General features: G+C 44.2%; 1 protein-coding gene across 1 annotated transcript; it reads left to right on the top strand.

Moving 5' to 3' along the window:
* The first annotated feature begins 645 nt into the window (after positions 1 to 645).
* si:ch211-132f19.7 (adenylate cyclase type 8) lies at positions 646 to 27692 on the top strand. The gene is made up of 21 exons (XM_090221346.1): positions 646 to 957; positions 3314 to 3514; positions 6628 to 6873; positions 12534 to 12762; positions 12940 to 13089; positions 13520 to 13650; positions 14058 to 14169; positions 14516 to 14643; positions 15332 to 15731; positions 17678 to 17866; positions 19840 to 19940; positions 20790 to 20991; positions 21307 to 21402; positions 21475 to 21641; positions 21733 to 21814; positions 22486 to 22644; positions 22777 to 22923; positions 23187 to 23279; positions 23917 to 24031; positions 24213 to 24337; positions 24773 to 27692. The coding sequence occupies exons 1-21, from the start codon at positions 698 to 700 to the stop codon at positions 25055 to 25057; spliced, it is 3618 nt and encodes a 1205-aa protein (XP_090077472.1). The 5' UTR covers positions 646 to 697; the 3' UTR covers positions 25058 to 27692.

The following is a 27692-nucleotide window of genomic DNA, read 5'->3' on the forward strand; positions in this document are numbered from 1 at the left end:
AACTGTCTGTGGTGCTGTATCTGTGTATCGGTAGTCTGTAGGAGAGTAGCCACACACTCTCCACCATGTACAGCACATGAAGGCATGTCCCCTCATCATCATCATCTTCATCATCATCTGTGGAGTAAAGTGTCAACTTAGTTTTCCCTGGGGGGGGGGGTCTACATTCTGAATGAGCGGGTCAGGGTTCATATGGGCCTGAATGGGAGGGAAGGGTTAATATGGGCCTGAATGAGAGGGTCAGGGTTAATATGGGCCTGAATGAGAGGGTCAGGGTTAATATGGGCCTGAATGAGAGGGTCAGGGTTAATATGGGCCTGAATGAGAGGGTCAGGGTTAACATGGGCCTGAATGAGGGGGTCAGGGTTAATATGGGCCTGAATGAGAGGGTCAGGGTTAATATGGGCCTGAATGAAATTGCACGACGGGAAATGAGTAAGTGAATCGCTGCTGGGGTAAGTTTATCAAAGACGAGCCAAATCACAAAGTGTCTGGACCTTTCTGGAACACTCCATTTCCATAACAAATAGAAATTTACTTCAGAAATGAGAAATTCTCCTTTCATTATTTCTATACTCTCTCTCTTCTTCGTAGGCCGATGTGTTTGCACTCTCAGTCTCAGACACGTCCTCGGACATTCTGATCCCCTACACCTGGACCAAAACACCTCAGCGTGGCGGTCCATAACGGCGTAGCTATGGTTACATGCGAGGTGGACAGCGGGTGCGAGCCACGGCGCTCCAGTGACGTCACGCTGCAGCCGCCAGTCCTTTCTGTTCACATCAGTCCCGCCATTTCCCCGAGCCTGCGGAGGAAACGCCTGATGTGGCAGAGCGCCATGCGGCACGTCATCGACCGACACGACCTCTACCCTCCAACCTCTGACCTTGAGAGAGGTGGAGGGGGAGGAGGGACCCGGCTAGTGCTCACAGACGCTTACATCAACGACATCAACAGGTGGGTATGGCAGCCGTGTATCGCCCAGTTGGAAGCTGTGCACCTAAACTATAAACTGCATGTGTTTACCACTGTAAAAGTACTCAGACCCCTTGACTTTTTCCACATTTTGTTACATTACAGCCTTATTCTAAAATTGATTAAATTAGTCTGGAATCATTGGTGCTGAATAAAGGGACTGAATACTTATGTAAATAATTATGTAAATGTGATATTATTATTATTTTTATAAATTTGCCATTTTTGTCCTGGGCTGTTTTTGTGTAGATTGACGAGTGGGATTTTTTTTTTAGAATAAGGCTGTAACGTAACAAAATGTGGAAAAAGTCAATATGTCTGAATACTCCCTGAATGCACTGTGTGTATGTATATACAGTGGAGCAAAAAAAGTATTTAGTCAGCCACCAATTGTGCAAGTTCTCCCACTTAAAAAGATGAGAGAGGCCTGTAATTTTCATCATAGGTACACTTCAACTATGACAGACAAAATGAGAAAAATAAATCTAGAAAATCACATAGTAGGATTTTTTATGAATTTATTTGCAAATTAAATCCATTATTAAAAAAAAGGAAATAATCATCATCACAATAAACCTGCCAAGAGAGAGAGGGCCGCCCACCAAAACTCACGGGCCAGGCAAGGAGGGCATTAATCAGAGAGGCAACAAAGAGACCAAAGATAATCCTGACGGAGCTCCACAGCGGAGATTGGAGTATAGGACCACTTTAAGCAGTACACTCCACAGAGCTGGGCTTTACGGAACAGTGGCCAAAAGAAAAGACATGAAATAAAAAAATAAACAAACACATTTGGTTTTCGCCAAAAGGCACCAAGACATATGGAAGAAGGTACTCTGGTCAGATGAGTCTAAAATTGAGCTTGTCTGGTGTAAACCCAACACCCTATCAGCAGGGACTGGGAAACTGGTCAGACTTGAAGGAATGATGGATGGCGCTAAATACAGGGAAATTCTTGAGGAAAACCTGTTTCAGTTTTCCACAGATTTGAGACTGGGACAGAGGTTCACCTTCCAGCAGGACAATGACCCTAAGCATACTGCTAAAGCAACACTTGAGTGGTTTATGGGAAAACATTTAAATGTCTTGGAATGGCCTAGTCAAAGCCCAGACCTCAATGCAATTGAGAATCTGTGGAATGACTTAAAGATTGCTGTACACCAGTGGAACCCATCCAACTTGAAGGAGCTGGAGCAGTTTTGCCTTGAAGAATGGGCAAAAATCCCAGTGGCTAGATGTGCCAAGCTTATAGAGACATACACCAAGAGACTTGCAGCTGCTGCAAAAGGTGGCTCTACAAAGTATTGACCGAGGCCTGTACTCTGGAGCGGGATCGATTTTGGAGGTGGAGGGTCCGTCATGGTCTGGGGCGGTGTGTCACAGCATCATTGGACTGAAATTGTTGTCATTGCAGGCGATCTCAACGCTGTGCGTTACAGGGAAGACATCCTCCTCCCTCATCTGGTACCCTTCCTGCAGGCTCATCCTGACATGACCCTCCAGCATGACAATGCCACCTGCCATACTGCTCGTTCTGTGCATGATTTCCTGCAAGACAGTCAGTGTTCTGCCATGTCCAACGAAGAGCCCGAATCTCAATCCCATTGAGCATGTCTGGGACCTGTTGGATCGGAGGGTGAGGGCTAGGAACATTCCCCCCAGAAATGTCCGGGAACTTGCAGGTGCTTTGGTGGAAGAGTGGGGTAACTGGCAAATCTGGTGCAGTCCATGAGGAGGAGATGCACTGCAGTACTTAATGCAGCTGGTGGCCACACCAGATACTGACTGTTACTTTTGATTTTGACCCCCCCCCCCTTTGTTCAGGGACACATTATTCCATTTTCTGTTAGTCACATGTCTGTGGGACTTGTTCAGTTTATGTCTCAGTTGTTGAATCTTAGGTTCATACAAATATTTACACATGTTAAGTTTTGCTGAAAATAAACGCATTTGACAGTGAGAGGACATTTCTTGCTGAGTTTATATACAATACTATAAATATGTACTATATGTACTGTGTGTCTTTTGTGTTCAATATACTTGGAGGAAGCACGTTCAGGAAATACTTGTATATAATGCTTATTATATACTTACTTATATATATACTTATAATTATATAGTGATTATTATATACTTATTATATACTTATATATATACTTATAATCATATAGTGATTATTATATACTTATTATATACTTATATATATACTTATAATCATATAGTGATTATTATATACTTATTATATACTTATATATATACTTATAATCATATAGTGATTATTATATACTTATTATATACTTATATATATACTTATAATCATATGGTGATGTATCAACAGGCAGATCCGCAACAAGGCGTCTCGGGGTGGAGCAGGACATAAGCGGCGTTCATCTGTAGCTCGTATCCACCCAGCCAATCAGGACCGAATGTCCACGGTGACCCAGAAGAGCAGCGACTCCCTCAGTGATGCTGACTACTTTGTCTCCTGGGGGTCTACAGTCAGAGGGGTCTTCCTGCCTGCCCTTCATCACACCTTCAAGTAGGACACGCGATCACACACACACACACACAAACTTTCAAGTCGGAAATACATGCACATACACACACATACACACACATTTCTCTCTCTCTTTCTCTCTCTCTCTCTCTCTCTCTCTCTCTCTCTCTCTCTGTCTCTGTGTCTCTCTCTCTCTCTCTGTATGTTTCTCTCTTTCTCTCTCTCTCTCTCTCTTTCTCTCTCTCTCTCTTTCTTTCTCTCTCTCTCTCTCTCTCTCTCTCTGTCTCTCTCTCTCTCTCTGTGTGTGTGTGTGTGTCTTTCTGTCTGTGTCAAACTCTCTCTCAATTCAATTTCAATTCAATTCAATTCAAGGGGCTTTATTGGCATGGGAAACATGTGTTAACATTGCCAAAGCAAGTGAGGTAGATAATATATAAAGTGAATATATAAAGTGAAATAAACAATACAAATTAACAGTAAACATTACACATACAGTTTCAAAACAATAAAGACAATCCAAATGTCATATTATATATATATATACAGTGTTTTAACAATGTACAAATCTCTCTCTCTCTGTGTCAATTCAATTCAAGGGGATTTATTGGCATGGGAAACGTGTTAACATTGCCAACGCAAGTGAGGTAGATAATATTCAAAAGTGAAATAAACAATAAAAATTAACAGTAAACATTACACATACAGAAGTTTCAAAACAATAAAGACATTACAAATGTCATATATATATATATATATATATATATATATATATATATATATATATATATATATATATATATATATATATATATATATATATATATATATATACAGTGTTGTAACAATGTACAAATGGTTAAGGGAAAGCATAAATATGGGCTGTATTTACAATGGTGTTTGTTCTTCACAGGTTGCCCTTTTCTTGTGGCAACAGGTCACAAATCTTGCTGCTGTGATGGCACACTGTGGAGTTTATCAAAATTGGATATGTTTTCAAATTCTTTGTGGATCTGTGTAGTCTGAGGGAAATATGTCTCTCTAATATGGTCATACATTGGGCAGGAGGTTAGGAAGTGCAGCTCAGTTTCCACCTCATTTTGTGGGCAGTGAGCACTGTGTCTCTCTGTGTCTCTGTGTGTGTGTGTGTCTCTCTCTCTGTGTCCCCCTCTCTGTCTCTCTCTCTCTGTGTGTGTCTCTCTCTCTCGCTCTCTCTCTTTCTCTCTCTCTGTCTCTCTCTCTCTCTGTGTGTGTCTCTCTCTCTCTCTATATATATATATGTTTCTCTCTCTCTATATATATATGTTTCTCTCTCTCTCTGTGTCTCTCTCTCTATATATATCTCCCTCTTCTCTCTCTCTCTCTCTCTCTCTCTCTCTCTCTGTGTCTCTCTATATATATATATATATCTCTACTCTCTCTCTCTCTCTCTCTGTGTGTGTCTCTCTCTCTCTATATATATATATATATGTTTCTCTCTCTATATATATATATATATATATATATATATATATGTTTCTCTCTCTCTCTCTGTGTCTCTCTCTCTATATATATATATCTCTCCTCTCTCTCTCTATCTCTCTATATATATGTTTCTCTCTCTCTCTCTGTGTCTCTCTCTCTATATATATATATCTCTCTCCTCTCTCTCTCTCTCTCTCTCTGTGTCTCTCTCTCTCTCTCTGTGTCTCTCTCTCTCTCTCTCTCTCTCTATATATATATATATATATATATATATATATATATATATATATATATGTTTCTCTCTCCCCCCCGTGTTGTTACCGTCCATTGGTGCAGTCAGCTTTGTGTTGCAGCACACGGTATAAAGTTGTCCAAGTTGTCCAAGTTGTCCAAGACCCCAGTCTTGTGGGCCATTGATTCTTCAGCAGAGTGGCTGGCCCATTATTTCTTAATTCCTTGTCAGTGTTCCATCTCCGTGAAGAAGATGTATCTCTCTGAGTTCAGAGGCCATTTCCTAAAGTTCTGTTTCAGTCCAAGATTGACAACTCTTAGTCATGCCTACTCTCCTCTCTGCCTCCTGCTAGACAAGTCTCTTTCTCCTCCCAAGTCGATTACATTTTCCATTCGTCTGTGTAGTTGGGGACCCAACTTAGACTGGTTTTCCTATGTCTGTCTCTCGGCTGAGTTTTAAACTGCGTTTCCAAGGAGATGGGATCATTCGTCCAACGGGCATGACCTCGTCTAGTGGAATTTTAACTCCTTTGATTCTCCTCCATCTAATTCCTGATGTGAAAGTCCCCTCTAACTTATAGGGAGACTCACAGGAGACGGGCATGGCTGGACAATGTGACATTGGGAACGTCATGTTGATTTAATGTTCATGTGAGATAAACCTGAGATTTCCTCAGAAGTGTTCACAGAATTTTTTTTTTCCTGTAAAGAGAATAATAATACATTTAATAAGAAACGTCGTTGTTGTTTAAATAAACAGTTTATTTGTTCTGTTGGCTCCCTTTTATCTCTTTGTTCACGCAGAGATGTTTTTGACTCTGCATTTTGTCTCGTTCTCTTCCCAGGGGTCTCTGGTGGCCTTTATGGCCCCTTCATATAATGAAGCACATTTCAGTGGCTCTTGTAACACACTCAAGGGCGGGACGGGTGACCCTGGTTCCTGTTTTAACGTGTAAATCACCCCCATCACGCATGGCCTCCTCGTGGGCCCTTGTCACAACAAATAGAAAAAATAACACAAGGAATAGATACACAATGAGATGGCTATATACGCAGTGTACCAGTACCGATTCTATGTGCAGGAGTGTGAGGTAGGTATGTACATTCGGAAAGTATTCAGACCACATTACTTTTAACACATATTGTTACGTTATAGCCTTACTCACACAGCCGTCCGGAAGAGCTGTTGCTCTCATGCATGGTTCAGTGTTGCTAGGCTCTAATCGAGCATAGAAGGTATTTAGCTCGTCTGGTAGGCTGGCGTCACTGGACAGCTCAGGGTTGGGTTTCCCTTTGTAGTCTGTGATAGTTTACAAGCCCTGCCAAATCTGACGAGCATCAGACCCGGTGGATTTGATTGTTTGATGATTTGTTTGATGTTTGATGTGTGTGTGTGTGTGTGTGTGTGTGTGTGTGTGTGTGTGTGTGTTTGTGTTTGTGTTTGTGTGTGTTTGTGTGTGTAGGTCTCCCGACCTGGAGAAGTTGTACCAGCAGCATGCATCAAGCCAGAGGATAACCTCTCTGGTTTTCACTAATGTTATCGACATCATCACCAAACTACACATCCTGGGTCTGACCCTATGGGCGGGGCCTCAGAGCCTGGACACAGCCAATGGTTGGCTGGTCGGCCTGTTCATCGCTGTGGGGGCTGGACTCTGCGTGCTGGTGCTCTGTTCTAAGGGAATGATGTCATCGCCAGAGTGGTTGAGGTGAGACAGGTCTTTAGGATGGTCATCTACTCGAGCATCGGGACCCCGATTTTATATTGTTTCAATTCCAGACATTCAGTTACATAGCATTGTTTAAATATTCCATGTTATGTTAATGAGGAGCCAACATGGCTGCCGTAGAATGTTGTAGTGTCATCTTAATGAGCCAACATGGCTGCCATAGAATGTTGTAGTGTCATCTTAATGAGGAGCCAACATGGCTGCCATAGAATGTTGTAGTGTCATGTTAATGAGGAGCCAACATGGCTGCCATAGAATGTTGTAGTGTCATATAAATGCATCATTTAAAGCTCAATGTCCCTACACCCTAAATATATGAGTCTGTTGGGATCTCTTTTGAATGTTGGGAAAGTTAGATTTTGCAACCATGCTTTGTGTTCATGTATGTATGTATGTATGTATGTATATACAGTGCCTTGCGAAAGTATTCGGCCCCCTTGAACTTTGCGACCTTTTGCCACATTTCAGGCTTCAAACATAAAGATATAAAACTGTATTTTTTTGTGAAGAATCAACAAGTGGGACACAATCATGAAGTGGAACGACATTTATTGGATCTTTCAAACTTTTTTAACAAATCAAAAACTGAAAAATTGGGCGTGCAAAATTATTCAGCCCCCTTAAGTTAATACTTTGTAGCGCCACCTTTTGCTGCCATTACAGCTGTAAGTCGCTTGGGGTATGTCTCTATCAGTTTTGCACATCGAGAGACTGACATTTTTTCCCATTCCTCCTTGCAAAACAGCTCGAGCTCAGTGAGGTTGGATGAAGAGCATTTGTGAACAGCAGTTTTCAGTTCTTTCTACAGATTATCAATTGGATTCAGGTCTGGACTTTGACTTGGCCATTCTAACACCTGGATATGTTTATTTTTGAACCATTCCATTGTAGATTTTGCTTTATGTTTTGGATCATAGTCTTGTTGGAAGACAAATCTCCGTCCCAGTCTCAGGTCTTTTGCAGACTCCATCAGGTTTTCTTCCAGAATGGTCCTGTATTTGGCTCCATCCATCTTCCCATCAATTTTAACCATCTTCCTTGTCCCTGCTGAATAAAATCAGGCCCAAACCATGATGCTGCCACCACCATGTTTGACAGTGGGGATGGTGTGTTCAGGGTGATGAGCTGTGTTGCTTTTACGCCAAACATAACGTTTTGCATTGTTGCCAAAAAGTTCAATTTTGGTTTCATCTGACCAGAGCACCTTCTTCCACATGTTTGGTGTGTCTCCCAGGTGGCTTGTGGCAAACTTTAAACAACACTTTTTATGGATATCTTTAAGAAATGGCGTTCTTCTTGCCACTCTTCCATAAAGGCCAGATTTGTGCAATATACGACTGATTGTTGTCCTATGGACAGAGTCTCCCACCTCAGCTGTAGATCTCTGCAGTTCATCCAGAGTGATCATGGGCCTCTTGGCTGCATCTCTGATCAGTCTTCTCCTTGTATGAGCTGAAAGTTTAGAGGGACGGCCAGGTCTTGGTAGATTTGCAGTGGTCTGATACTCCTTCCATTTCAATATTATCGCTTGCACAGTGCTCCTTGGGATGTTTAAAGCTTGGGAAATCTTTTTGTATCCAAATCCGGCTTCACAACAGTATCTCGGACCTGCCTGGTGTGTTCCTTGTTCTTCATGATGCTCTCTGCGCTTTTAACGGACCTCTGAGACTATCACAGTGCAGGTGTATTTATACGGAGACTTGATTACACACAGGTGGATTGTATTTATCATCATTAGTCATTTAGGTCAACATTGGATCATTCAGAGATCCTCACTGAACTTCTGGAGAGAGTTTGCTGCACTGAAAGTAAAGGGGCTGAATAATTTTGCACGCCCAATTTTTCAGTTTTTGATTTGTTAAAAAAGTTGGAAATATCCAATAAATGTCGTTCCACTTCATGATTGTGTCCCACTTGTTTTTGATTCTTCACAAAAAAATACAGTTTTATATCTTTATGTTTGAAACCTGAAATGTGGCAAAAGGTCGCAAAGTTCAAGGGGGCCGAATACTTTCGCAAGGCACTGTATGTATGTATGCACGTATGTACGTACAGTGGGGCAAAAAAGTATTTAGTCAGCCGCCAATTGTGCAAGTTCTCCCACCTAAAAAGATGAGAGGCCTGTAATTTTCATCATAGGTACACTTCAACTATGACAGACAAAATGAGAAATTTTTTTCCAGAAAATCACATTGTAGGATTTTAAATAATTTATTTGTATGTATGTATGTATGTATGTATGTATGTACGTATGTACAGTGGCTTGCGAAAGTTTTCAACCACCTTGGCATTTTATCCTATTTTGTTGCCTTATAACCTGGAATTAAAATTGATTTTTTGGGGGGGTTTGTATCGTTTGATTTACACAACTTGCCTACCAGTGTGAAGATGCTAAATATTATTATTATTGTGAAACAAACAAGAAATAAGAAAAAAAAACTGAACTTGAACGTGCATAACTATTCACCACCTCCCCCTCCCCCAAAGTCAATACTTTGTAGAGACACCTTTTGCAGAAATTACAGTTGCAAGTCTCTTGGGGTTGTCTCTATAATCTTGGCACATCTAGCCATCTTCAAGGCAAAACTGCTCCAGCTCCTTCAATTTTGATGGGTTCCGCTGGTGTACAGCAATCTTTAAGTCATACCACAGATTCTCAATTGGATTGAGGTCTTGGCTTTGACTAGGCCATTCCAAGACATTTAAATGTTTCCCCTTAAACCACTCAAGTGTTGCTTTAGCAGTATGCTTGGGGTCATTATCCTGCTGAAAGGTGAACCTCCGTCCCAGTCTCAAATCTCTGGAAGACTGAAACAGGTTTCCCTCAAGAATTTCCCTGTATTTAGCGCCATCCATCATTCCTTCAATTCTGACCAGTTTTCCAGTCCCTGCCAAAGAAAAACATCCTCCACAGCATGATGCTGCCACCACCATGCTTCACTGTGGGGATGGTGTTTTCGGGGTGATGTGAGGTGTTGGGTTTGCGCCAGACATAGCGTTTTCCTTGATGGCCAAAAATAACATTTTGAATATCATCTGACCAGAGTACCTTCTTCCATATGTTTGGGGAGTCTCCCACATGCCTTTTGGCGAACACTTTAAGCAATGGCTTTTTTTCATGCCACTCTTCCATAAAACCCAACTCTGTGGAGTGTACGGCTTAAACTGGTCCTATGGACAGATACTCCAATCTCCGCTGTGGAGCTTTGCAGCTCCTTCAGGGTTATCTTTGGTCTCTTTGTTGCCTCTCTGATTAATGCCCTCCTTGCCTGGTCCGTGAGTTTTGGTGGGCAGTCCTCTCTTGGCAGGTTTGTTGTGGTGCTATATTCTTTCCATTTTTTAATAATGGATTGAATGGTGCTTTGTGGGATGTTCAAAGTTTCAGATATTTTTTTTATAGCCCAACCCTGATCTGTACTTCTCCACAAATTTGTCCCTGACCTGTTTGGAAAGCTCATTGGTCCTCATTGGTCTTCATAGTGCCCCTTGCTTGGTGGTTCCCCCTTGTTTAGTGGTGTTGCAGACTCTGGGGCCTTTCAGAACAGGTATATATATATACTGAGATCATGTGACAGATTGTGTGACACTTAAGATTGCACACAGGTGGACTTTATTTAACTAATCATGTGACTTCTGGAGGTAATTGGTTGCATCAGATCTTTTGTAGGGGCTTCGTATCAAAGGGACTGAATACATATGCACGCACCACTTTTCTGTTTTACATTATTTTAAATTTCTCTTCACCAATTTGGACTATTTTCTGTATGTCCATTACATGAAATCCAAATAAAAATCAATTTAAATTACAGGTTGTAATGCAACAAAATAGAAAAAACGCCAAGGAGGATGAATACTTTTGCAAGGCACATGAAACGTCATAACCTTCATTTGGTCAATCAATGCATCCATCATAATTAAGATGTATTAAGTGTACCCTTGTGAAACGGCCTATGTTAAACACATACAGTTGAAGTTAGAAGACACCTGTGTCTTTTGACACTATATAAACGAGTCATCCCGCAGTGTTTGTGATTATACCCTGATGAAGACAGCTGGTAATTACATTGGTAATTACATTTTTGCATCTGAGCTCCTAGAGTGTGCGGCTCTCTTTTATTCTTATTTGGAAGTTTACATACACCTAGTTTACATAGCCAAATACATTTAATCTCAGTCTTTCACAATTCCTGACATTTAATTCTAGAAAAAATGCCCTGTCTTAGGTCAGTTAGGATCACCACTTTATTTTAAGAATGTTAAATGTCAGAATAATAGTAGAGAGTGATTTATTTCAGCTTTTATTTCTTTCATCACATTCCCAGTGGGTCAGAAGTTTACATACACTCAATTAGTATTTGGTAGCATTGCCTTTAAATTGTTTATCTTGGGTCAAACGTTTCAGGTGGCCTTCCACAAGCATCCCACAATAAGTTGGGTGAATTTTGGCCCACTCCTCCTGACAGAGCTGGTGTAACTGAGTCAGGTTTGTAGGCCTCCTTGCTCACACATGTTTTTTCAGTTCTGCCCACACATTTTCTATAGGATTGAGGTCAGGGCTTTGTGATGGCCACTCCAATACCTTGACTTTGTTGTCCTTAAGCCATTTTGCCATAACTTTGGAAGTATGTTTGGGGTCATTGCCCATTTGGAAGACCCATTTGCGACCACCAGTCCCTTCTGCAGCAAAGCACCCCCACAACATAATGCTGCCACCCCCGTGCTTCACGGTTGGGATGGTGTTCTTCGGCTTGCAAACATAACGATGGTCATTATGGCAAAACTGTTGTTTTTTTGTTTCATCAGACCAGAGGACATTTCTCCAAAAAGTACGATGTTTGTACCGAGGTCTATCTTTTTTATGGCGGTTTTGGAGTAGGGGGTTTTTCCTTGCTGTTTTTCCTATATCGACAACCTTTCAGGTTGTCGATATAGGACTCGTTTTACTATGGATATAGTAACTTTTGTACCTGTTTCCTCCAGCATCTTCAGAAGGTCCTTTGCTGTTGTTCTGGGATTGACTTGCACTTTTCACATCAAAGTACTTTCATCTCTAGGAGACAGAATGTCTCCTTCCTGAGCAGTATGACGGCTTCTTGGTCCCATGGTGTTTATACTTGCATACTATTGTTTGTACAGATGAACGTGGTACCTTCAGGTGTTTGGAAATTGCTCCCAAGGATGAACCAGACTTGTGGAGGTCTACAACTTGTTTTCTGAGATCTTGGCAGATTTTATTTTTATTTTCCCATGATGTCAAGCAAAGAGGCACTGAGTTTGAAGGAAGGCCTTGAAATACATCCACAGGTACACCTCAAATTATGTCAATTAGCCTATCAGAAGCTTCTAAAGCATGCCATCATTTTCTGGAATTTTCCAAGATGTTTAAAGGCACAGTCAACTTAGTGTATTTAAAATTCTTACCCACTGGAATTGTGATACAGTGATTTATAAGTGAAATAATCTGTCTGTAAACAATTGTTGGAAAAAATTACTTGTGTCATGCACAAAGTAGATGTCCTAACCGACTTGCCAAAACTGTCGTTTGTTAACAAGATGTGTTGAGTTGTTGAAAAAACTAGTTTTAATGACTCCAACCTAAGTGCATGTTAACTTCTGACTTCAACCGTATATGGTCCTAGGTACATGGCTCTAGCCAGCTGGTTGTCCCAGACAGTGCAGGTGTTGGGTGGTGTTGTGGGGGGTTTGGAGAAGGACCAAGCCTGGTACGTCCTCTTCACGCTGTTCTCCACCTACACCCTCCTGCCCCTCCCCTTGCTCTGGTCCCTCTCCACCGGCCTGCTCACCGCCACGCTGCACCTCCTGGTGGAAACTGTTCACCACTACGACGACACCGCGCTCTACAGAAAGGTCAGAGGTCAACTTAGACTCCCTTCCGGACTCTCTTTCATGCTTCTCCTCCTCCTCGTCTTCCTCCTCATTTCCCTCTTACTCCTCCTCCTCCTTTGTGTGTGTGTGTGTGTGTTTGGTCTCAGGTGTGTTTAGTGTGTACTAACCGTGTGTGCGTGTGCGTGTGTGTGTGTGTAGGTTCTGGCGAAGGGCTTGTTGTACCTGGGTATGAACACAGCAGGGTTGTTCATCCACTACCTGTCAGACCACACACAGAGACAGGCGTTCCTGGAGACACGACGCTGCATTGAGGGACGAGTACGCCTGGAGAGGGAGAACCAGAGACAGGTAGAGACAGGTGGAGACAAGTAGAGACAGGTGGAGACAGGTGGAGACGGGTAGAGACAGGTGGAGACAGGTGGAGACAGGTAGAGACAGGTGGAGACAGGTGGAGACAGGTGGAGACAGGTGGAGACAGGTGGAGACAGGTGGAGACAGGTAGAGACAGGTGGAGACAGGTGGAGACAGGTGGAGACGGGTAGAGACGGGTGGAGACGGGTAGAGACGGGTAGAGACGGGTAGAGACGGGTGGAGACGGGTGGAGACGGGTGGAGACGGGTGGAGACGGGTGGAGACAGGTGGAGACCGTGTGACTGACAGACAGACAAACAATATCACAGGGTGATTGACTGATTGTTGGGAAAGGGCCCGTTAGTTAGCATTTCACTGTTAGTTTCTACACCTGTTGAGAGAGTCACACGGTACCTGTCCTCCTCAGGAGCGCTTGGTGAACTCCATCATTCCGCGGTTCGTTGCTTTGGAGATGATCGCTGACATGTCCAACATGGATGATGACCTGATGTCACAGCAGTTCCACAAGATTTATATTCACCAGTACAAAAACGTCAGGTAAACGCACACACACATCTACAGTACACACACACACACACACACTCACATCTACAGTACACACACACACACACACATCTACAGAACACACACACATCTACAGTGCACACACACAGGCACGCACACACACATCTACAGTACACACACACACACACACATCTACAGAACACACACACATCTACAGTGCACACACACAGGCACGCACACACACATCTACAGTACACACACACACACACACACACACACACACACACACACACACACAGGCTTGATCCAGGGCCAGGAAGCTGGTTTTCAAGTCCTGGACTGAAAAGCATTGTCTCCATTGAAATCTGTTGTCATTCCAGTACTAGACCTAGTCTGTGTTGTGTCTGCCCTGTGTAATATATTTCTCTCTTTCTCTGCAGTATTCTGTTTGCTGATATAAAAGGCTTCACGTCCCTGTCCATGGTCCTGTCGGCTCAGGAATTGGTCCGGACGCTCAATGAGCTGTTTGGACGCTTCGACCGCCTGGCTGAGGTGGGGATGAGGCCCACTGCTTGGAAAACTGTCTCTCTCTCTCTCTCCTGTTTCTTCAGACCCCCCAAAAAACACCCCACCGTACGCTCATGTTATCCTGAACTCAGTAAGAAATTCATCAAATTCAATCAGAGTATGTTTCATTTGTGTGTGTGTGTGCGTGTGTGTGTGTGTGTGTGCGTGTGTGTGTGTGTGGTTGTGTGTGTGTGCGTGCGTGTGTGTGTGTGTGTGTGTGTGTGTGTGTGTGTGTGCGTGCGTGCATGTGTGCGTGTGTGTGTGTGTGGTTGTGTGTGTGTGTGTGTGTGTGTGTGTGTGTGTGGTTGTGTGTGTGTGTGTGTGTGTGTAGGAGCACCACTGCATGCGTATCAAGATCCTTGGGGACTGTTACTACTGTGTGTCAGGAGTGCCAGAGCCAGAGACAGCTCACGCTCGCTGCTGTGTGGAGATGGGCCTCTCCATGATCAGCACCATAAAGTACTACACACAACCAACTATGTACACACACAAACGCACACACACACACAACCAACTATGTATACACACACACACACAACCACACACAACCACACACACACAACCAACTATGTATACACACAAACACACACACACACAACCACACACAAACACATACAACCACACACACAACCAACTATGTACACACACAGACACACACACACACAAACACACACAGACACACACAACCACACACACACAACCAACTATGTATACACACACACACACACACACACACACACACACACACACACACAAACACACTCAAACACACACAACCACACACACACAACCAACTATGTATACACACAAACACACACAACCACACACACACAACCATGTATACACACACACACACCCACAAACACACTCAAACACACAAAACACTCAAACACACATAATCACCCACACAACCACACACACACAACCAACTATGTATACACACAAACAACCAACTATGTACACACACAAGCACACACAACCACACACTCAAAACCACAATCGCACACACACACAACCACACACACACACACACTAGTCATGATCAAAACTTTTCACCCCAACTTTAATCTGTAAATCATTAATATTGTTATAATATTGTATGTAGATTGGGTTTCTCGACAGTCTGCCTCTCCTTGCTGACCTGTAGGTTCGTGCGACGGGAGCTGAAACATGAGGTGGACATGCGTATCGGTGTCCACTCTGGCTCAGTGCTGTGTGGGGTGCTGGGGCTGCAGAAGTGGCAGTTTGACGTGTGGTCCTGGGATGTGGACATCGCTAACATGCTGGAGGTAGGAGGGGTGCCGGGCCGTATCCACATCTCCCGGGCAACGCTGGACTGTCTGGGCGGGGTCTACGAGACGGAAGAGGGGCGTGGCCACGAGAGGAACGATTTTCTACGGAAACACAAAATCGACACGTTCCTGATTCGCCACACGCCCATGGAGGAGGCTCCTGCCAAGAAGGCTTGCCGGCCCAGTCGAGATGACACCCTTAATGCTGGCTGGAGTACTGAGCTGCCGTTTGGAAACATCATCGGAATGAACTGTGTAGGTGACCTCTAACCCCTGCCTCCTAACCTTTACCCTCTACCTCAGAGCGGAAGAGGCGAAGCGAGAGCGCTGAGTGCGACCCAAAATCTGTCAGTGCGAAAATTAACCTTTCTGATCTCCCCATCCCGGATCCGGGTTCGTGAATACAGACTCAAGCTCATTACCATAACGCAACGTTAACTATTCATGAAAATCGCAAATGAAATGAAATAAATATGCTAGCTCTCAAGCTTAGCCTTTTGTTAACAACACTGTCATCTCAGATTTTCAAAATATGCTTCTCAACCATTGCAAAACAAGCATTTGTGTAACAGTATTGATGGCTAACGTAGCATTTAGCATTAGCATTCAGCTGGCAACATTTACACAAAAAAACAGAAAAGCATTCAAAAAAATCATTTACCTTTGAAGAACTTCAGATGTTTTCAATGAGGAGACTCTCAGATAGCAAATGTTCAGTTTTTCCTGAAAGATTATTTGTTTAGGACAAATCGCTCCGTTTTCTGCGTCACGTTTAGCTATGAAAAAACCCCTGTATCCAGGATTGTGTAAATCTATCAGCAAGCTCATTAGCATAACACAATGTTAACTATTTATGAAAATCGCAAATGAAATGAAATAAATATGCCATCTCTCAAGCTTAGCCTTTTGTAAACAACACTGTCATCTCAGATTTTCAAAATATGCTTCTCAACCATAGGAAAACAATCATTTGTGTAAAAGTAGCTAGCTAGAGTTAGCATTTCGCGTTAGCATTTAGCGTTAGCATTAGCGTTAGCATCCAGCACGCAACATTAACAAAAACATAAAAGCCTTCAAATAAAATCATTTACCTTTGAAGAACTTCTGATGTTTTCAATGAGGATACTCTCAGTTAGATAGCAGATGCTCAGTTTTTCCAAAAAGATTCCTTGTGTATTAGAAATAGCTCCGTTTTATACATCACATTTGGCTACCAAAAAAAATCCATAAATTCAGTCCTCAAAACGCAAACTTTTTTCCAAATTAACTCCATAATATCGACTGAAAACATGGCAAACGTTGTTTAGAATCAATCCTCAAGGTGTTTTTCACATATCTCTTCATTGATACATCGTTCTTGGAAACATGCTTTCTCTCCTGAATCCCAGGAGAAAATGCCTGCACCTGAAGATTACGCACAAATTTAGACAAAGGACACCGGGCGGACCTCTGGAAAATGTAGTCTCTTATGGTCAATCTTCCAATGATATGCCTACAAATACGTCACAATGCTGCTAAGACCTTGGGCGAACGACAGAAAGTGTAGGCTCATTCGTTGCGCAATCACAGCCATATAAGGAGAGAATGGAAAACAGAGCTTCAGAAATTCTGCTAATTCCTGGGTGATGCATCATCTTGGTTTCGCCTGTAGAATGAGTTCTGGGGCACTTACAGACAAAATCTTTGCAGATTCTGAAACTTCAGAGTGTTTTCTTTCCAAAACTGTCAAGAATATGCATAGTCGAGCATCTTTTCGTGACAAAATATCGCGCTTAAAACGGGAACGTTTTTTATCCAAAAATGAAATAGCGCCCCTAGAGCTCTAAGAGGTTAACAGCTAAGAAGTTTGAATTGGGGATTGTTGGCATGGAGAACAATGAGAGAGTGTCGAATTTGGTCAACATATACTCAAATTGCTAATTATGTTAGGCTTATTTGATCAAATAGAAGTTTTATAATTCTTAGGTTATGACGACTGTACTGATATATTGTACGTGGACGCATGTGGCATCCTGGCAACTTTGAGAAATGCGATTTTGTGCCTGGATGCTCATTGGCTAGAATTTTCCCGCCTGCCGCCCACCTGCCTTCCGTCTTTGCTGACATTTATTCTTATTGTTAGAGAGTCTATTGTCAGTTATAGATCCTCTTTGTCTGGCCTCTACCTAACCTTTGACCTCTAACCTCTCACCCCTGACCAGATCCTGGCGACCTTCAGCAACGGCTCTCTGGCCCAGTTACCTAACCAGCTGGCGGCTCAGCGGACGGGGACGCGTGAAGTCAACAAGAGGATCCGCCGGGCCATCGAGGTCCGGAGCAGCGAACGCATGAGACAGGAACACATCACCACCTTCACACAGGAGTTCAAGGACACACACATCGAGGGCAAGGTAGGGGCCCACAACGGAAGCACATACAGATGACAAGGTACGGCTCCACTAAGAGTTTTGCGATTATGCTGCGGGACTTAGAGGTAATTTGTCGTTTAGTACGGTACCCTGCGTCACCACTTCATTGCTCTAGACCACCACAAGGGGGAGTTAGAGACCTGATTATGCTTTTGGGTCCCAAGGAGCCACTGTGTCTCTAACTGACAATGAGTGAGCGACATAAACCAAATAGGACTGATAATTGTGCAGGACTTCAGTATTATTTACTTAAGCTGTTGTTCCACTAAGGTTTTTATTCTAAGAGAAACTTAGACTGCAATTAGGGTGTGGAATTAGTATGATTATTTTGCTCTTACTTTAGTCCTATAGCCTACTCCCGACCAGGTCACGTTGTACAGCGCCTGAGTGGCGCAGTGGTCTAAGACATTGCGTCGCAGTGCAAACTACAGATGCTGGTTCGATACCCATGCCGGCCACCACCAGGAGACCCATGAGGTGGCTTTTGGTTTCTCTCCCTTTAAAAACAGAAATTTATAAAATTAATCTAAATAACAAACTAGCTTTATTTACCAATTAGTGAGAATGTCTCACCCCATGTTCAAGAATTATCTTTTTCTCACTCAGAGTGAGGTTAAATGAAAACAAAATCTTCAAAATATCAAAAAAATGTAAACAAAGCGATTATTTATTATAAATTAATTTAGAATTATATAAAATTATATAAAGCCCCTTAGATATTCTCAGATATTCTCTCAGATCCCGATGGAAAATGCCCCTTAGATATTAATTTAGAATCCTCCAATCCTCTAAATGTAATTATTGGCAGAGAGTCACGTCATACTAGTGTTGAGTAATGTGCTGTAGGTCTTAAAGTGGTGTAGGTCTTATTTATTTAAAGAGCATATTGAAGTTAGAAGCACCGTTTCACGCTGCTCTGAGACAAGCATGGGGACTGGTCTTGATAAATCAATGAGATTTGTATTTTCACTGAATCGCCGTTTGGGTATTGGTTAGACTAGAATTATACAATTAGGGTGTGGAGATGTTATGCTCTTAGTACTGTATCCTACTCCCGACCGTCACGTTGTACAGCGACAATTCAAGCCCAATGCACAGACTGGACAGCTGCCTTCCACAAAACAAACCAAAAACATCCGAGTGCAGACAAAATGACCTGTAAAAAAAATGACCTGTATCATAATGGGATGGTGGTGTTATTACCTGTGGCTATGCAGCCAGCGATTCTCTATATCCCATAAACAACAAAGCCAAGCCAACAAATAGATATACAGTGCGCTGCACACAAGTATGAATTTACACAATGCATAATTATTTTCAAATTATTTTCTGTTCACCTTGCTCAATGACACATGCCATTCGTCAGAGAGAATAGCATTGAGTTGATTTCTATAGTTGATTTTCCGTTCCATCCTAACGGAAACCCTGATGGTGTCGTTTCTCTTGGAATAGAAACATAATGTCAATCAAATTAATTATGCAACATTTCTTAAAATCAATCCCATATACTATATTCTTACAAAAAAATGTTTTAAATTCTCTAGTACAGCCACTATTGAAGGCTATCAAATGCTTCTCAGAGATGCTTCTCAAAGATTAACGCTAGTTAGTGCTAGTTTGAGAGAGGGGGTGGTCAAACTAGCACTAACTAGCGTTAATGGCAACAATGATGGGTGGGGAGGTGGATGGGGAGGTGGGTGGATGGATGGGTGGGGAGGTGGGTGGGTGGATGGGGAGATGGGTGGGTGGGTGGATGGGGAGGTGGGTTGATGGGTGGGGAGGTGGGTTGATGGGGAGGTGGGTTGATGGGTGGGGTGGTGGGGAGGTGGGTGGGTAGGGAGGTGGGTTGATGGATGGGGAGATGGGTTGATGGATGGGGAGGTGGGTTGATGGGTGGGGAGGTGGGTTGATGGGTTGATGGGTGGTATAATTGAGGGATGTTTCTCTCTCCTCAGTTTTCCCAGATGCGTGATGAGATGTTCAAGTCAAACCTGGTCTGCTCCTTCATCATGCTCCTCTGCCTCATGGGTGCACAGACCCTCGTCCCTGCCGCAAGGTTTGTTCTTTATTTAATTAGAAGTATGATATTTTCTTTTACTTCATTTATTAAAGATCTTTAGAGCAATCTTTCTCTACCACTCACATGCTTCTCTCTCTCTCTTCTTCATCTGATCCTCTCCTCCTCCTCCTCCCTGTTTCTCTCTCTCTTCATTGTCTGATCCTCTCCTCCTCCTCCCTGTTTCTCTCTCTCTTCATTGTCTGATCCTCTCCTCCTCCTCCCTGTTTCTCTCTCTCTTCATTGTCTGATCCTCTCCTCCTCCTCCCTGTTTCTATCTCTTCATCGTCTGATCCTCTCCTCCTCCTCCCTGTTTCTCTCTCTCTTCATTGTCTGATCCTCTCCTCCTCCTCCCTGTTTCTCTCTCTTCATCGTCTGATCCTCTCCTCCTCCTCCCTGTTTCTCTCTCTCTTCATTGTCTGATCCTCTCCTCCTCCTCCCTGTTTCTCTCTCTCTTCATTGTCTGATCCTCTCCTCCTCCTCCCTGTTTCTCTCTCTTCATCATCTGATCCTCTCCTCCTCCCTGTTTCTCTCTCTTCATTGTCTGATCCTCTCCTCCTCCTCCCTGTTTCTCTCTCTCTTCATTGTCTGATCCTCTCCTCCTCCTCCCTGTTTCTATCTCTCTTCATTGTCTGATCCTATCTTCCTCCTCCCTGTTTCTCTCTCTTCATCGTCTGATCCTCTCCTCCTCCCTGTTTCTCTCTCTTCATTGTCTGATCCTCTCCTCCCTGTTTCTCTCTCTTCATCGTCTGATCCTCTCCTCCTCCTCCCTGTTTCTCTCTTCCCCTCTCCATCCTCAATCTCTCCAACTGACACACACACACACCCACCCACCCACCCACCTCTCAGACTGTGTCCTATGCTGGTTCAGTTTGGAGTGTGTGTGTGTGTGTATGTGTTGCTGCTGGTGGTGGTCCTAGCTGAAGAGTTTAAACAGAGCCCTCTAGCGCTGCAGTTCCTGTGTTGCTGGATCAACGAGACCAAGACTGTCAGAACACTACTCACGCTCACCGCCATTATCATCAACTTCGGAGTGGCCTCATCTGATATAGTGAGTTTATTGTTATACACAATGACCAGTATGTTCTGTACCCTCAACGATAACACACAATGACCAGTATGTTCTGTATCCTCAAAACATTATACGATCTGTTCTTTCATGAAGGTTTGCCTCTCGGCTGCACTATAAACTTGTTTTGAAGTAGCTGTGTGTATGTGTGTGTGTGTGTGTGTGTGTGTGTGTGTGTGTGTGTGTGTGTGTGTGTGTGTGTGTGTGTGTGTATGTGTGTGTGTGTGTGTGTGTGTGTGTGTGTGTGTGTGTGTGTGTGTGTGTGTGTGTGTGTGTGTGTGTGTGTGTGTTTTCTAGCTGTGGTGTGTAGAGTCTGAGATGGACCCTAACAACAGAAGCAGCTCCCAGCAGCACACCTGGTCCTGGCCTGTCAACATCTGTACACACCCTGAGGTAGCACACACACACATTTAGATTGGTCAAGAAGGTTTTGATCCCTTTTGTGACTGTCTCTGTCTTCTGTAGTTCCTGGTTTTCAGTGGGGTGGTTGCCATGGTGTCGTGTGCTGTGTTCTTCAGGCTGCACTGTCTACTGAAGCTAGCTGTGTTACTTCTGGCCATATCTGTCTACACGTACCTCATAGAAGTCAGTTACCACACACTGTTTATACGCCAGACCTCTGAAAACACCAGGTACTGAATAAACACACACACTGGTGACCGCCTGGGTGGGTGGGTGGGTGTGTATGTGTGGTGACTGTCTGGTTGTGTCTGTCCCTTGTAGGCAGCAGTACCTGAGGAGGAAGGATGTGTGTGTCCTGCTCATGGTCATGTTTGTGGTGGCTGTAATTTACAACAGTAGACAGGTAGGACATGGGCTCTCTCCTCCTCTGTCTTCCCTCTCTCCTCCTCTGTCCTCTACTCCTCCTCTATCTTCCCTCTCTCCTCCTCTGTCCTCTACTCCTCTTCTATCTTCCCTCTCTCCTCCTCTGTCCTCTACTCCTCTATCTTCCCTCTCTCCTCTACTCCTCTTCTATCTTCCCTCTCTCCTCCTCTGTCCTCTACTCCTCCTCTATCTTCCCTCTCTCCTCCCTACGCCTCTTCTCTCCTCCCGGCTACTCCTTCCTACTCGTCCCTCCTCTCTCCTCCTCTTGCCTCTCTACTAATGCCTCTCTCCTCCCTCCTCTCTATTACTCCTCTGTACTCCTCCTCCTCCCTCTCTCTCCTCAATCCTCCCCCTCTCTCCTCCCTACTCCTCCCTACTCCTCCTCTCTCCCCCATACTCTTCTTCTCTCTTCCCTACTCCTCTTCTCTCTTCTCTCTTCCTCCTCCTCTCTCCTTCCTACTCCTCCTCTCTCCTTCTGTCTCCTCCCTACTCCTCCTCTCTTCCTCCTCCTCTCTCCCCATACTCTTGTCTCTTCCTCCTCCTCTCTCCGCCCTACTCCTCCCCTCTCCTCCCTACGCTTCCCCTCTCCTCCATTCCCCTCCCTTCACCTACACTAGTGCATGTGATGGTTGTTGTTCCCCTCCTGTCCAGTTGGAGGCGACGGCACGGCTGGACTTCCTGTGGCGTCTGCAGGCCAGACAGGAAGTGGAGGACATGAAAGAGCTGAGGGAACATAATGAGTGTTTACTCTTCAACATTCTGCCTTCACACGTCGCACAGCACTTCCTAGAGAGAGACCGCCACAATGAGGTGTGTGTGTGTAGGATCTGTACTCCCAGTCCTATGAGCGTGTGGGGGTGTTGTTTGGGTCTCCGTCTTCAGTTCTAGAGAAGGCCATCTTGATGTTAACTTGTGTGTGTGTGTGTGTGTGTGTGTGTGTAGGATCTGTACTCCCAGTCCTATGAGCGTGTGGGGGTGTTGTTTGCGTCCATCCCGGGGTTTACAGACTACTATGAACAGAAAGAGTTGATCCATCAGGATGTGGAGTGTCTACGGCTTCTCAATGAGATCATAGCTGACTTCGACGAGGTTAGAATCATATCTACACACATCGTTTCTCTGTGATATGTTACCAGCGTACAATTACTTTGTTTTCTAATATCTGCCTCTCTCTTTGTCTCTCTCTCTCTCTCTGCCTCTCTCGCTCTCTCTCTGCCTCGCTCTCTCTCTGCCTCTCTCTCTCTCTGTTTCTCTCTCTCTCTGTTTCTCTCTCTCTGTTTCTCTCTCTCTCTGCCTCTCTCTCTCTCTGTGTCTCTCACTGCCTCTCACTGTTTGTCTGTCTCTGTATCTAGTTATTAGATGAGACATATTTCCAGGACATTGAGAAAATCAAAACCATTGGCAGCTGTTACATGGCTGCTTCTGGCCTCTCCCCTGATCAACAGGTCAGCCCTCTTAGTGTCACAGGGTTAGGCTCCTCTGGGTTGGGCTCCTCTGGGTTGGGCTCCTCTGGGTTGGGCTCCTCTGGGTTGGGCTCCTCTGGGTTGGGCTCCTCTGGGTTGGGCTCCTTTGGGTTGGGCTCCTCTGGGTTGGGCTCCTCTGGGTTGGGCTCCTCTGGGTTGGGCTCTTTTGGGTTGGGCTCCTCTGGGTTGGGCTCCTCTGGGTTGGGCTCCTCTGGGTTGGGCTCCTCTGGGTTGGGCTCCTCTGGGTTGGGCTCTTTTGGGTTGGGCTCAAAGTGATTTGACTTGAAAATACAAAAATAGAGTTTTCAGTTTATCGAATAGACATTAAACATAAATGCCATTTTTTCAATTATTGAATTGGAATTTCAGTTTACTACCTGAATTGACTGCCTTCAATTCGACCCTGTTTAGTGTCTTCTATTCACCTGGCTTCATTCTGTTCAGAGTAAGACTTTGACTTTACATTTGAGTTGAATTTAGTATGAGTATGATCACTGTGTGTGTGTGTGTGTGTGTGTGTGTGTGTGTGTGTGTGTGTGTGTGTGTGTGTGTGTGTGTGTGTGTGTGTGTGTGTGTGTGTGTGTGTGTGTGTGTGTGTGTGTGTGTGTGTGTGTTGTAGGAGTGTGGTGATGAGTGGCGTCACCTCAGTGAGCTGGTGCTGTTTGCCCAGGAAATGCAGGAGACGCTCAAACGGATCAACACACACTCTGGAAACAGCTTTCAGCTCCGTGTTGGTGAGAACACACACACACACACACACACTCTGGAAACAGCTTTCAGCTCCGTGTTGGTGAGAACACACACACACACACACACACACACTCTGGAAACAGCTTTCAGCTCCGTGTTGGTGAGAACACACACACACACGCACACACGCAAACACACACCTTGACCTCTGACCTGTGTGTGTAGGTGTAGCCCACGGTCCAGTGGTGGCTGGGGTGATAGGAGCCACTAAACCTCAGTATGACATCTGGGGAATGACCGTCAACCTGGCCAGCCGTATGGACAGCACCGGGGTCAATGGACGTATACAGGTAGGACTTTGTGTGTGTGTGTGTTTGTGTGTGTGCGTGTGTAACAGAGGTTTGGCTTTGGTGTGTTTATATGTGGGTTAATGTGCTATGTGTGTGTGTGTGTGTGTGTGTGTGTGTGTGTGTGTGTGTGTGTGTGTGTGTGTGTGTGTGTGTGTGTGTGTGTGTGTGTGGGTGTGTAACAGAGGTTTGGCTTTGGCGTGTTAATGTGTGTGTGTGTGTGTGTGTGTGTGTGTGTGTGTGTGTGTGTGTGTGTGTGTGTGTGTGTGTGTGTGTGTGTGTGTGTGTGTGTGTGTGTGTGTGTGTGTGTGTGTGTGTGTGTGTGTGTGTGTGTGTGTGTGTGTGTGTGCGTGCGTGTGTGTGGGTGTGTAACAAAGGTTTGGCTTTGGCGTGTTAATATGTGGGTTAATGTGCTGTGTGTGCGTGCGTGTATCCCAGGTCCCAGAGAGTACCAGTCATGTCCTGGCGGAGCGCGGCTTCGTTCGCCAGCTGAGGGGGGAGATCTACGTGAAAGGTGTGAGCGAGCGGCAGGGGAACGTCAAGACGTACTTCGTGAGGAGCCGCGAGTCGTGTTCCAGCTACATGGAGCGCAGTGTGACCCGCGGGGGTTTGGGCCTGGGAAGGAACACTCTGTCCGCTCTGGTCTTTACCCTGGTCCAGACCAGGAAGAGAGAGACACAACGAGAGGCTAACGGAGGGTTCCACCTGCTGGAGGTCTCATAGGCCGTGGGCTGTATATCATATAGGGAAAGAAAGGGAGAGAATTCAGGTTATCCTCTCCTCGTTTGTTGGATCAAAACATCTTTCTATGGTGGATTACCTCAAATGGAGAACTGGGGGGTACAGGCTACAAGAGAGACACTAGAGGAGGGGAATGGAAGCTCCCCTTCTGGACAGCAGTACAGAGCAGAGTACTTTATAGCAGTGGTTCCCAAACTTTCTAGGTTACAGTACCGAACTGTATTCTGCTCTGCCCGAAATACCCTTATAGTACGTCATGGATTGGCCAAGTTCCCCCTGGTTGGGAATCACATGGACGACAGCACAGAGCAGAAAACTGACCAGTTGACAGTTGGATATACTGCTGTCTGACACCAACAGAAATACAGTGGATTATATACTGCTGTCTGACACCAACAGAAATACAGTGGATTATACACTGCTGTCTGACACCAACAGAAATACAGTGGATTATATACTGCTGTCTGACACCAACAGAAATACAGTGGATTATACACTGCTGTCTGACACCAACAGAAATACAGTGGATTATACACTGCTGTCTGACACCAACAGAAATACAGTGGATTATACACTGCTGTCTGACACCAACAGAAATACAGTGGATTATACACTGCTGTCTGACACCAACAGAAATACAGTGGATTATACACTGCTGTCTGACACCAACAGAAATACAGTGGGTTATATACTGCTGTCTGACACCAACAGAAATACAGTGGATTATACACTGCTGTCTGACACCAACAGAAATACAGTGGATTATACACTGCTGTCTGACACCAACAGAAATACAGTGGATTATACACTGCTGTCTGACACCAACAGAAATACAGTGGATTATACACTGCTGTCTGACACCAACAGAAATACAGTGGATTATACACTGCTGTCTGACACCAACAGAAATACAGTGGATTATATACTGCTGTCTGACACCAACAGAAATACAGTGGATTATATACTGCTGTCTGACACCAACAGAAATACAGTGGATTATATACTGCTGTTTGACACCAACAGAAATACAGTGGATTATACACTGCTGTCTGACACCAACAGAAATACAGTGGATTATACACTGCTGTCTGACACCAACAGAAATACAGTGGATTATACACTGCTGTCTGACACCAACAGAAATACAGTGGATTATACACTGCTGTCTGACACCAACAGAAATACAGTGGATTATACACTGCTGTCTGACACCAACAGAAATACAGTGGATTATACACTGCTGTCTGACACCAACAGAAATACAGTGGATTATACACTGCTGTCTGACACCAACAGAAATACAGTGGATTATATATTGAGTGTACAAAACATTAAGAACACCTGCTCTTTCCATGACAGACTGAACAGGTGACTCTTTATTGATGTCTCCTGATAAATCCACAGACGGGTTAAAGACGGATTTTAAGCCATGAGACAATTGAGACATGGATTGTGTGTGTGTGTGTCATTCAGAGGGTGAATGGACAAGACAACAGATTTAAGTGCCTTTGAACGGGGGTATGGTAGTAGGTACCAGGGGAGCACCGGTTTGTGTCAAGAACTGCAACGCTGCTGGGTTTTTCACGCTCAACAGTTTCCTGTGTGTATCAAAAATGGTCCACCACCCAAAGGACATCCAGACAACTTGACACAACTGTGGGAAGCACTGGAGTCAACATGGGCCAACATCCCTGTGGAACGCTTTCAACACCTTGTAGAGTCCATGACCCGATGAACTGAGGCTGTTCTGAGGACAAACTCAATATTAGGAAGGTGTTCTTAATGTTTTGTACACCAACAGCAATACAGTTTGAATTTAATTGACTTTTTAATTAACCTCAACAGTCATAAACTATCTCTAGCATTTACTCTGCATGGACTTTATTAACTCTGAGGGCTGATGGGACATATCTACCCCCCCCCCCCTCCCCTTTTCTGGTTACAGTCAGAGCTTTGCTGTGTATGTCTGTTAAGGATAGGACCTGGGGAAGGTCAACTGACCCTAAATCTGTGTTTATGAGTAAATTAGGACCTGGGGAAAGTCAACTGACCCTAAATCTGTGTTTATGAGTAAACTAGGACCTGGGGAAGGTCAACTGACCCTAAATCTGTGTTTATGAGTAAACTAGGACCTGGGGAAGGTCAACTGACCCTAAATCTGTGTTTATGAGTAAACTAGGACCTGGGGAAAGTCAACTGACCCTAAATCTGTGTTTATGAGTAAACTAGGACCTGGGGAAGGTCAACTGTGCCTATATCCACAAAGCATCTTGGAGGAGAAGTTCTGATCTAGGATCTGTCCATATACCCTCATTCATTCTGATCTAGGGTCTGTCCATATACCCTCATTCATTCTGATCTAGGGTCTGTCCATATACCCTCATTCATTCTGATCTAGGATCTGTCCATATACCCTCATTCATTCTGATCTAGGGTCTGTCCATATACCCTCATTCATTCTGATCTAGGGTCTGTCCATATACCCTCATTCATTCTGATCTAGGATCTGTCCATATACCCTCATTCATTCTGATCTAGGGTCTGTCCATATACCCTAATTCATTCTGATCTAGGATCTTTCCATATACCCTCATTCATTATGATCTAGGGTCTGTCC

This window comes from Oncorhynchus mykiss, chromosome 25 (assembly GCF_057628025.1).
Source record: "Oncorhynchus mykiss isolate SJ-2025 chromosome 25, ASM5762802v1, whole genome shotgun sequence".
Lineage (NCBI taxonomy): Eukaryota > Metazoa > Chordata > Actinopteri > Salmoniformes > Salmonidae > Oncorhynchus > Oncorhynchus mykiss.